Genomic DNA, 12648 nt, shown 5'->3' on the forward strand with positions numbered 1-12648 from the left:
AGAATTTGTAAATTTTGTTAGATAAAAATGATGAATTCAGCGCAAAAACAAATTGAAGATTTATATTTTTTATTAGAAATCCATGACCATGATCGAGAAAAAAACGCCATCCAATTAGCTTAAAAATAACGATCGATTACATTACCCATATAATTTTATATGTAAAATGATAGACGATCTAAATTTCCAAGTCATCTCTGACACCGATTTTTTTTCGATCGTTTGGTATTTGCTACATCTAGAAGTTCAAAATAAAATCATTTTTAGACTCATTTGCAACCATAATAAATGACATTTCTATATTTATGTCCATTACTCTAAAGAGCCAGCACAAAAGTACAAGTACAAATTCAAGCTGTCACTGATGACAGTTTACTTAAAATTAGGAGAATCTCATTTAAAAACAATATTAAATAACCAAGGTGTCTGAGATTGTAGCCTATCACTACATAATATATGATTAAAAGTAAAATAATATCTTTCAATAAATTTCAATCACCAAAAGATATAAAGAAATGTGTGAAATTACAAACCTGTAATTTACAAATTACAAACAAAAAAAAATCAGATTACTTTCAACTGGCTCAAATTTGAGTCATCCTGTATAAAGCCGTGTACACAGCATTGCAAATCACAAAATACTTGAATTAACTTGAATTTTTCATATAAGTTACTTTGAAAGATCCAAAAACAATTGTGATTTTTTTTTAAATTCACCCCTAAGAAGGGGTGAAATAAATAAATAAAATTATGTTTTTTCGAAATTTCGGAAAAAACGGTAAGAACTAGAAAAAAAAGCTGAAATAAAAGTAGTGGAGCGTCAAATTTTACATAGAAATCATCTCTATACTTTTTTGCTCAGATCAAAATTAACCGAGATATAGTGGCTAGAATCTAGGGGATGATGGTAGAAATTTAAAAAAATTATAAGTTGCTGAAAAATTCATATATTTAACACTTCTATTCAAATTTGTTTGAAAAATTATAAATTTCAATTAATATTTTTTTAAACTCAACCCAAGAAGGGGTGAAAAATATAAATAAATTGTTTTTTTTTTCAAATTTCAGAGAAATGGTAAGGACTTTGAAACTTTTCTTTCAATAAAAGCTGTCCCCTAGTTTCTAGCCACCTTATCTCGGTTAATTTTGATTTGAGCAAAAAAAGTATAGAGATCATTTATATGTAAAATTGGACGATCTAAATCTAATTTTATTTGAACCCTTTTTTTCTAGTCCTCACTGTTTCTTCGAAATCTCGAAAAAATAATTTTATTTATTTTTTCACCCCTTCTCGGGGGTGGATTTAAAAAAAATCTTTTACAATTCGTTTTTCGATCTTTCAAGGTAACTTATATCAAAAATTCAAGTATTTGAAGGCTTCGTATTTTTCACGATTTACAATATCATGAACTCAAACCTTCCTATTCCCTTTTTTTTTTCTTTACACCAACCCTGCATCTTTACACATCCCGTAAAATATACTGTGCGAATTCGTGAGTAGATTCGCTGGTGTATCGAACTCCGATATCCTACCCTTATCCAGAACAACAACCCTGTCAGAATCCATGATTGTGTTCAACCTGTGCGCTATAGTCAGCACAGTACACTCTCTGAACTCCGTCCTGATAGTTTTCTGGATTAAATCGTCAGTTTCCAGATCGACCGCGGCCGTTGCTTCGTCCAGAATCAACACCTTGGTCTTCCTGAGCAAAGCTCTGGCAAGACAAATCAATTGTCGTTGTCCTACAGACAGATTTTCTCCGCCTTCAGTGACTTCATGATTCAATCCGGCTGGAAGGCCTTTGACGAATGATTTTAGATGGGCTTGTTCCAGGCTTCTCCACACTTCCTCGTCGCTGTGGGTGTCGAACGGGTCCAGGTTCATCCTGAGGGAGCCGGAGAAGAGGACAGCGTCCTGAGGGATGATGGTGAGACGGGAACGGAGTGTGTGGAGGCCGATGGTGGAGATGTTGACACCGTCAATCTGGATTTGGCCTTCTACGCTTTCGATGATTCTGAAAAATTTATTTTAAAAAGGTATTTTCATAGTTTGACACTTCATCGGGTAAAAAAATTTAAAAATAAAACATTACTGACTTCTAAATAGTAGAAAAAAATTATTTTAAACCATGCTAATAATTCAAAATTTTCGTAAAAAAATCACATATATTTTAAACTCAATTTATTGAGAATATAGATAAGTTATTATTTTCAGTTTTCTCACAAAATGGAGCAATATAGAATTTTTTTTTAAATCTATGATCTGTGAGGTCAACTACCTCACTACTATAAAGAAAAAAAACCTACACGTGATGCTGTATACCATGCTGGCAACTCTTACTTTTGGGTCGGTATTTACATGTGTGGAAGTAAGTCGCATAGGGATCTTATTAAGTCGGAGTGAGAGAAATGCGACGGTGTGCTGTTGCGGCGTTGCCGCATTTATCCGGTACGCCTTTCCCTAACAATAAAAGTAAAATTACGATCGCAAATCGCTTATTTTTAAAAGACTTTTTTTCGAAAAGATATCTAAGTTCAAAATATCGTTTCAGCAATCGTGTAACTTTTTTATTTATAAAGATTTTCACATACTGTCTGCGAATAAAATATAGCAGAAATATTAAGAAATATTTTGAAAAAAAAACTACAATCGTTTATTTCTAATGGATTTCGAGATATCGATTTTTGAATTCATAGTTCTAATAGCGCGACCACTGTCGAACACAAACTCAATTCCACTTGTTTTTACCAAAAGTGCAAGTGTTTCTAACTTGCACTTAAAAATTTACAAGCTATAGGGAAAATTACAACAACTCGTTAATAAATAAACAAATAAAGCATCACGAGACGTAATTAAATCGTGAACACCTTTTCTAGAATTTGAAGTATTGATTGGGTCGATCACGACGAATCTGCTATATCCCCTTCCACGTCTCTTAGCAATGTGCGCAGTTACTCGGTTTATTTCAAACGCTTGGCAACGTTTTTACTGTTCTCTCTTTGTTCAGTACATTATAAACGCATTATACTCTTCTTACATAGGAAAATCTTGACCAAAACTAACCTTTGCCAGCCCTTAGTATAAGGAAAAAATACTACATGGCTCGAGTATGAAATAGTTGGTAGGTGGATTTGGATTCCTCCTACCATCCTTGTTTACAGCATTACGCGTGATATTGCCATAGCACTCTCTTGGAGGATGGTTAAAGTTTTTGCTAGCGTTATAAGCGTATTACTTAATATGGTTATTACACTACCTGAACAATGCCAATGTCAATGTAGATTTTCCTGCTCCGGTCCTGCCAACTATACCGACTTTTTCGCTTCCCTTAACCACGAAATTGACACGTTTCAGCACCAAATCAAGCCCTGGCCTGTATCTGATAGAGAAGTCCTTGAATGCTACCGCACCTATAATATTAAACATAAGCATACATATAAAAATATCCAATATACAAAAAAAACAAAAAAAATTTTTTTTTTAAATATTTACCTGTTTCGGGCCAAGATTTAGACATAACTTCATTAGGTATCTCCCATGCTGCTTCTTGAGGTACTTCTGCGTATTCTTTGATACGTTCAACAGCCACAATGTTGGTTTCTACGTCTGATGTCATACGAACCAACCAATTCAACGTTTGAGTAATCTACCAAAAAACAAAACATCAGAGGATATATTTTAAGTTAATAAAATCACACACCTGTAGACAATAGCTGATAGACAACCCAACCAAAGCAGGCAGCTGGTCCTTACTCAAAACAGCAAACAACGCAGCAAACAGTATAATCAGATTCCCGATCATCTCCAACCTTACAGCCAACCACCTGTTCGATATTATACTAGGATAATAACAAACTTGATTCAAGTCCACCTTATGTTCTGATTCCCTGATAAACCGGTCCTGTTGATTGTACGCCCGGATCGCCTGCACGCCACTGACAGTCTCTCCAAAGTGGGAGTAAATGGGGGACCTGGATACGGATTCCAGACGTTTCAGTTGGCGTGAGGTTGCGACGTAGAATCGCTGGATGAAGTAGTAGAGGAGGGCGATGGGGACGATTACTATAATGAAAAGGGGCGTGGCAAAGCTGGTTACTACCAGTGTACCGATAACCTAAAAAAGTAATATTACGTTTAAGTAAAAGAATATAACCTGTATTGTATTCTAAGTAAAATATGACATTTCCAGAGAAATTTTTTTTTGAAGAGAAGTATAATTTGAGCTACAAGGTATGCTAAATTTGCAAAATAATTCTAATTTTGCTGACTGGAAGTTAAATTTCTCGCTGGGGATTGAAATGGTATCTCTGCTGTAAAAAATGTCAAGTTGCCACTTTTATTTATTTATTTCCTGACATTATTGTTATTCGTTTTGACAATTTAGTTTTGTATTACGAGTTTTTAATTTGAATGAATCGTATTGTGATACTTTAAACTTAAAAAGGTTTACTAGCAGACCTGGCAGTCGAACATTGTTCTTTTTAGAACTTCTTTTAGTGCGAAGTGTACAAGATAGCTTAATAGTTGTTGCAAAAAACTCATCGCAAGCATATTAAAATATTTTCTCCCTTAAGTCGTGTTAAGGAGGTGAGTTTTGTTGATGTAAACCATAACTGTTTATATATTTATAATTAATTTATTTTTGTTTCCTAAAATATTGTGATTACAAGAAAATATGTAAAAGTGGGCAACGCTGTGCCGGTCAAGCTTAATCACGTGACTAAAAGTTTATTTGGCATGATCTATAGAAGAACACTTTTTTTCCTAAATCTTTTTCACCCTGTAGCAAAAAAATACCTCTTATGGACATATTTAATTTTTTTTTCAAAAGATGATCTAAAAATCAACACTTAAAATGCTGTACCTTACTTAGAGAACCTATATATTATGTATTAAATTTAAAGGTTTTATAATTTTGTAAAAATATCTAAAAAGTACACCAAAGTACCTACTGTTAATTTAAATAAGTAAATTAATTTACTTTAAACAATTTCAAATAACAGAATATATGTATGTAGAATAAAAACGGTTTTCATTTTCTAAAAAAAGGATGAAATTGCTTTTCAAAAATATATAAAGCACTTAAAATTTTTTGTTTGGAATAGCAGTTACAACTTTGTTGCTGTTTATATTATATTCCCTCTAGCACTATCTATAAATAAGAGAGAAAATCCACCAATAACAAACATGCAAAACGTTAACAGAAACATCAGAATATAAAATTCAATATCATATAAATTTAATATTTAAAAACTTAATTTTTCTAATTACTTAACCTACATTAACGTGCACAAAATACATTAATTCATTTTACTGTATGAAATAACTTACTTTTCGGTTTTACTCATATTATGTAGTTCATGATATTCCTTCAGTTACATAGAAAGTGGTTAGGAAAACGTATAACAAACTCCTAGAGTATGCCAACCACACACATTGCTGATTACTACATTAATTACGTCATAAATATACAGTACGATCGAAAAAACAGCGCCAAGTCGACTTAGAAATGACAAATGATGACCCTCATTTGGTTGAAAATATATTATAGTACCTCTTATAGTATCTCTTACCTCATTGACTTGTCCAAGATTATGTACAGGGTCCACTAAGAATAGCTCTCGGCTGTATTTCGGAAAGTATTAGGCGTAGGGCTTAGGGAAAAAAATATTTATAACTAAAGGGGCTATGAGAAATTGCTGGAAATTATTTGGAAGTTTGTACAACGGCCGCTAGAGGGCACAACTGTTATGGAAAATAAGAAAATAGAATTTTTAGAGAATTTTGCCTAGATAATGGGTACTATAAATAATAGCTTCATAATCTTCAGTAAATTTTGGATTTTTTTGTTAGAACCATTTTCCTCTATCTGCTAAAATAAAGTGGTGGGGGAAGGTTAGATCTATCTTTATTTAAATGGTAATAACTCCGGACTGGATGATCAGAATCCAACAAACGAGGGCTCATTCAAAAGAGCGTTTCTTACTCTATATTATACCATAAAAATAATAATATTAAGATTCTGAACGTAGACGCTAGGGGGCGCTTTCTTACAATTTAACAGACATAGCGCGTTTTTTCAAAAAAAGTTAAATACAATAGTATATGTAATTTTAGCTGATAGTAAAGAGTAGTAAAAGCTTAAAAAGTCAAAGAAAACCGTATCTTGATATCTTCTTTCAAACCGGAGATATTAGCAAAATTATAATAAACTAGTTGAAGCCTGGCGCATCCGCCACGACATCATGAAAAAAATACTTCTATTTTTTTTTAATTAAATGAAAAACAAAAAATCCGGCGACGACAGTTTTTAGAAGAGCCAATTAGCTATCTTTTAGTAAAAAAAAGCAACTCTCTAGAGCAAGTCGTTACTTCAGTAGAGACGACACAGATAAACATTAGCATTTTATATATGTAGATACCAAAAAATAACCCCTTAATTACCTTATTTTTACAACACGGTATCAGTAGCCCTCTTGATTATACCCATTCTGACAAAAAAATAAGATAGAAACAGTTTGTTTATTTTAAAATCGACGAAATACCAGATGTATTAATATGTAATAATTAAGATATTAATAACAGTGAACAAGAAACGATGATTCAGTGAAGTCATGGTAGACTTTGGAAAAAAGTTGCTTTTGACGTAATAGTATAAACGTCAAATTGTTATTACATCAACATTTTTATAGTCTTAGCAGCGTTTTTATCTTTTAATTGCTTTTTCAAAATGCCTTTATGATTTGAAGTAGTTGAAGTTGTTGACATTTTTAAAAAGCAATCAAAAGATAAAAGACTATCAAAATGTTGATCTAATAATAATTTGATGTTTATACTATTACGTCGAAAGCATTTTTTTCCAAAGCCTATCATGACTTCACTGAATCATCGTTTCTTGTTCACTGTTATTGATATCTTAATTATTAGATAATAATAATACATCTGGTATTATGGTTTTTGGTATTTCGTCAATTTTAAAATAAACTAACTGTTTCTATCTTATTTTTTTGTTAGAATGGGCATAATCAAGAGGGCCACTGATACCGTGTTGTAAAAATTACGTAATTACGGGCTTATTTTTTGCTATTTATTATAATTTTGCTAATATCTTCGGTTTGAAAGAAGATATCAAGATGCGGTTCTCGCTGACTTTTTAAGCTTTTACTACTCTTTACTATCAGCTAAAATTACATATACTATCGTATTTAATTTTTTTGAAAAAACGCGCTATGTTTGTTAAATTGTAAGAAATCGCCCCCTAGCGTCTACGTTCAAAATCTTAATATTATTATTTTTATGGTATGTATAATATAGAGTAAGAAACGCTCTTTTAAACGAGCCCTCGTTTGTTGGATTCTGATCATCCAGTCCGGGGTTATTAACATTTAAATAAAGATAGATCTAACCTTCCCCCACCACTTTATTTTAGCAGATAGAGGAAAATGGTTCCAACAAAAAAAATCCAAAATTTACTGAAGGTTATGAAGCTATTATTTATAGTACCCATTATCTAGGCAAAATTCTGTAAAAATTCTATTTTCTTATTTTATTTTATTCCATAATAGTTGCGCCCTCTAGCGGCCGTTTTACAAACTTGAAAGTAATTTCCAGCAATTTCTCATAGCCCCTTTAGTTATAAATATTTTTTTCCGTAGGCCCTACGGCTAATACTTTCCGAGATACAGCCGAGAGCTATTCTTAGTGGGACACCCTGTACAAACCAATAAAGTACAAATTTCTGTTTTTTTTTCAAATATAAATTCTTAAAACACTCTAGGAATCAATAACACCTTTCCGTAAACACTTACCCAAAATAACAAACTAAGTCAAAATACCTCAAATACACAATATATGCTATCGACGATTAGCCAGGGTAAGGTATCGTCCACCACCTCGACATCTTTGGAAAACCTGGACAGTATTCTTCCTGAAGGAGTGGTGTCAAAGAATACCAAAGGCAAACGCATGACGTTCTGCAACATATACTTATGCACGATGATGGCGGCCTTCAGACAGCCCAGGTCTGGGATCAGCTGCGCGAAAAAGGACGTGAATGCTGAAAAGAATGGATAATGGAGATGTGGACTTAAGCAGAGACAGGTTAAGAACGAAGAAACCAACAAACTGTATAAAATGGAAGAAAATAGAGAAAGTATCTTTTAGTGGTTGGTTTTATGCTTTGAATAAAAAGATTAAAGAAGGAGCATATCAAAAATTTTAGATCGAAGGCTACGGGGTCCTAGAATGGCCCACTTAAACACAGATTATACAGATTATAATCTTTGTTTTTTCTTTATTGTTTTTCGTGGTTCCAATTTTCGGAATCGGGCACTAGTTAGGTGACTAGTTTGCGCACATAGCACGCCCACTTATGGCCTCTAAAATTGTGCACAGCGCCTGCCCGGCATAGTTATTAGAGAGATATCGGAAAACCGAATAGCGTCATGCAGTATTTACGCGTACCTTATCATGGTTACGATATGCCCGAGTCAATTTTTAACGCAATACCCGCTAATAACGTTACCGCCTGACGTAATTTGCGGATCAATTACACCAAGCGCTCTTTCTAAATAACCTCTGATAACGTTTAAAAATTGCTTAAATGGGCATGTGCGGGTATTTGACAACCGGAGCCGGCCGGCGAGATCTTTTATTTTAGGTTATGTTTGAATTGTTTTGAATTATTGCTTTAGTTTTATTAGGTAATTTGATATTTAAATAGCTGGGGGATTAGTTTTAATTAAGTAAATATGGCTCAAAATATGGATTCCACCTCTTCCAATACTAAAGAACCAATAAAGAGTCTTAGGTTTACAGCAGATGACGACTTAGCCCTTCTAAGAGAATTTGTTGCTTGTTGCCCTAAACCCACTGGCAGACGTTGAACAATAAAGCACTGGAAATAAGCACTTTAGCCCTTTAGTTTTAAAATACCTAGTAAACAAAACAATTTCAAAGTTTTAAATTCAAAGTTAGGTTAAGTCTAAATAGCGGACGAGACGCGATCAGAATTCTTTCCGATCCGATAACTATAAATGAAGAGAGTTAATACCACCTCACGTAAAGGAAATAACACCTGGCCTTATTAACGTCCATGCACGCTATTCGGTTTAGCGATATCTCTCTATTACGCTGTTTATTGTTATTTTACGAGAGTTTATTTTTGCGCACAGGAAATTTGACTCGTTTGCACATCGTCATAAAAAACAATTTTCGTACCACGAATTAGGGACAAGATTTTTATCTGTATATTTATAGGATACCTAATCTGTGACTTAAATTCCGGTTTATCAATGCCGTTTCGATTTTATTCAAAACGTGTAAAAATATGATGTAGGGTAGACTCAATAATTCGTTGTTTTATTTTAGGTTGTCAATAAATATTGGTAAATTGTTATAAAAATATATAATTCTAATAAAAATAGATAAGTTATAATAATCATTTATTAACACAAACATCAAATACGCTACTGAAGGAGGTGAGTCAAACTGAAGTAGGTATCTAAATTCTTTGACATTTAATCTTTGATAAGTAGTAAATAAAAGCAAAAAATATATATAATTAGTTAATTAATAACTAATTTCATAAATGATCCGTTTACTACACGCATGTATATTATCTAGTCACTTACTAGCGAAAAGTTATTCCATTATTTCCCTTGATTTTTGACCGAGATCTAATCGCAATAGTGTAACCGTTAATTTAAGTTCTGCAACAAAATTCTTGATTGACTACCTTTAAACAATTATCAGAAGTAGAATAAATAATAAATAATATAAAATAAGCTCAGTAAAGACAGACAAATCCACAAAATTTAAAATAAAATTCAAATGTGTCAAATGAATCGTCAAACAGAACTGTCGAGGATCCCCACCTAAGTATAGCATACATGGATAGCATTATACTCCTTCTTTAATCTTTTTATTCAAAGGTTTTATGCCTACATCGTATATAGCAAGGCTTTCATTTTACTTTGTCCCACTTTTAACTGCATTATCAAAAATGTCACACGCTGTCAAATGTCACAGTTATTGATATAAACTTTTTTTAAATAGGACACCCTGTATATTAGAAATGTATTGAGTATAATGAGTGACTGTTTACATCTCATTTGTATGTCTTGGAAACTCTTGTACTGTTAGGTTGGTCTAGAAGACCAAGATAGAAGATTAGAGCTTAACTACAAAAGTATATGCGATGTAGGCTTTAAAAAGAACACACTGTAAGATAAATTTCGATTTCAACTACCCAATCAATTCATGACTAAAAATAATAAAAAGTGAAAAGTTAATTAAAGAAACATTACATCAAAAGGCATGAATTTTGCCACGAAAATTCATGAAATATTATTGTACAGGGTGGCTCGAATTCGACGCTCATCATTGGGATTTCGGAAACCGTAAGAGATACAGGATCGGTTAAATGGAGGCAAAGTTGCGCAATTTGATGCTCAATAAAATGCCGTATTGCATTTTGAAAAATTCCGAATACTTCCGAATATATTCGAAAAAAAAACGGAATTTTCAATTTTGTTTTCTATTGTTTTCTGGCTTTATTTGTTAAGATAACTTAAAATGAAAAACACATTTTCATGGCTACTATTTCTGCTCTATAACTCTGTGTGATTAAATATTGACTCTGACGGTTCGGCTTCTGGCGACCATCATCAACTTAATTTTTTTTATCTGTTTTTTTTTTTCAATTTAATTAAATCCTTTCATCACTCTTAAAACACTATATATAGTCACTTTGATATTTGCCGACGTTTCGTACAGAAAATTCCATGACCAGAATATTTTATGCAAAAAAAAATAAAAAATAAAAATGCAATACGGCATTTTATTGAGCATCAAATTGCGCAACTTTGACTCCATTTAGCCGATCCGGTATCTCTTACGGTTTACGAAATCCCAATGATGAGCGTCGAATTCGAGCCACCCTGTACATTTTCTTAAATATATAAGTATGATTAGGTTATGTTAGTTACAGGTTAGAAAAGCGGTGGATTATGCTTCAGCATTATGCTTCTTACTATGCAATATTCATATTACATGACGAAAATATTATCGTTAATATATATTTAACGCATTTAATTCGTTCCTGCTTAGAAAATGCCAAATCCATCATGTAATATGAATTATTTCATTATGATGATACTGGGTGTGTTATAAAAGCAAGCAGTTACTGTTTAATAAATAAAACAATATTCTGTAACACTTACCTTAAGAAAATCGAAGTAAAACTGTTATCATTACCATCACCAGTAAAAATAAATAATATTTATACTTACCCTCTTTCTATAAATATTGATTTTTCATTGAGGTACAATAGAAATGAACAAATATTATGATTTAAAAAATAATAAAATGCCAATTTCATGCATACAACACATCCAAAAAGTATATATCTATACTGATGCTTATTTTATAACTATATAGTAATATTTTCTAACATAAAGATGAATTTAAAAAACATTGGTCAGCATAATATTACTCTAAACCAAGTCAGAGTATTGTTTTACCTTAAAAAAGGACAAAAAAAATGAGAACATTCGCTACTGAAACTTAAAATAAATCTTGGCATAAATGTTAACATCTTGCAACAATCGTCTACGTCATTCCATCATCGACTACAACAAAACTCACTTACAATGAGTCCACTTTCGACTACCTCGTAACAATTAAACGGTAAATCAACATCCGTATCGCCCAGGTCTTTTGAAAATCTGGCCAGGATGCGCCCGATGGGCTGACTTTCGAAAAATCGTATCGGTTGGCGCAGCACGTTGCGCAGCAGCTGCGCGTGAATCTTGAACGCTGCGTTCAGACACGCTACCGTCAGATTCACCTCTGAAGAGCACACTGTGATAGCTATGTAAAAAACAGAACTGTGCATTGTTAAGAAAGTACCAAAAAACTAGTTAATGCTTAAGGAATTTAGAAAGAAATAAAATTTAATTTTAAATTTACACTTCTCTCTTTTACTAGTGTTTAATATTCAAATTACATCATTCTTCAATCACAGTCATTCACTAACTGCTATAACATACATTTAACTCTCTCAAAAAGATATTATGCTACCAAACTAGATCATAACAATCATCACCTTATATTTTTTATGGCATCCCTTTACATGCACAGAGCCACTAAATATCTAACATCATGCAGATCATCTAAAAATGAACTGATTCATAACAAACTGAAAAAACCCAGCAACCAAATCCATAACAAGTGTAAACATGAATAGGGAAAACCATAAGAGTTGTTTACTTAAATATGTAAATGAGAAAATCAACCGTGCACCAAGATTCCTTTTAAAATTAACTTAATACTGATTTGACTTATTAAAATAAAACAACAACAAAATAATAACTGCTTCCAATCTCTTCAATTGCTCTTATTTGTACGTAATTTCAAGATAATACTAAAATTATGAATTTTATACCAAATTCACTGCAGTGATTTTTTCTCAATCTGTATGATATAAAGAATGTGCAGCAATCGTTCAACGTTACTTCATAATTATTTGTCAAATATTCTTTTTAGGGTGTGTCTGAGATCAGTTCGTATTGTTTAGAAAATTTTAAGTACGTTCAGAAATTATTAATAGAGCGAGTTCCGTTTTTTCGGCATTTAAGCTTCGTGCA

At 32.4% G+C, this 12648-nt stretch overlaps 1 protein-coding gene across 4 annotated transcripts in view; it reads right to left on the reverse strand.

Moving 5' to 3' along the window:
- Window positions 1-1394: 1394 nt before the first annotated feature.
- LOC115886683 (multidrug resistance-associated protein 1) overlaps window positions 1395-12648 on the reverse strand; it is a 51045-nt gene continuing 39791 nt past the window's right edge. For 2 of the 4 annotated variants that reach the window (XM_030905942.1, XM_030905943.1), the window contains exons 19-22: window positions 3702-4115; window positions 3494-3647; window positions 3258-3411; window positions 1395-2015 (exon numbers count right to left, since the gene is read on the reverse strand). In XM_030905942.1, the coding sequence (XP_030761802.1) occupies window positions 1442-2015; window positions 3258-3411; window positions 3494-3647; window positions 3702-4115 (1296 nt within the window). In that variant the 3' untranslated portion in view covers window positions 1395-1441. Of the gene's footprint in view, window positions 2016-3257; window positions 3412-3493; window positions 3648-3701; window positions 4116-7836; window positions 8058-12648 lie in introns of all 4 variants that reach the window. The other 2 variants (XM_030905944.1, XM_030905945.1) reach the window with 2 other exon arrangements.

Source organism: Sitophilus oryzae, unplaced genomic scaffold (genome assembly GCF_002938485.1).
Source record: "Sitophilus oryzae breed Bouriz unplaced genomic scaffold, Soryzae_2.0 scaffold_494_pilon_pilon, whole genome shotgun sequence".
Lineage (NCBI taxonomy): Eukaryota > Metazoa > Arthropoda > Insecta > Coleoptera > Curculionidae > Sitophilus > Sitophilus oryzae.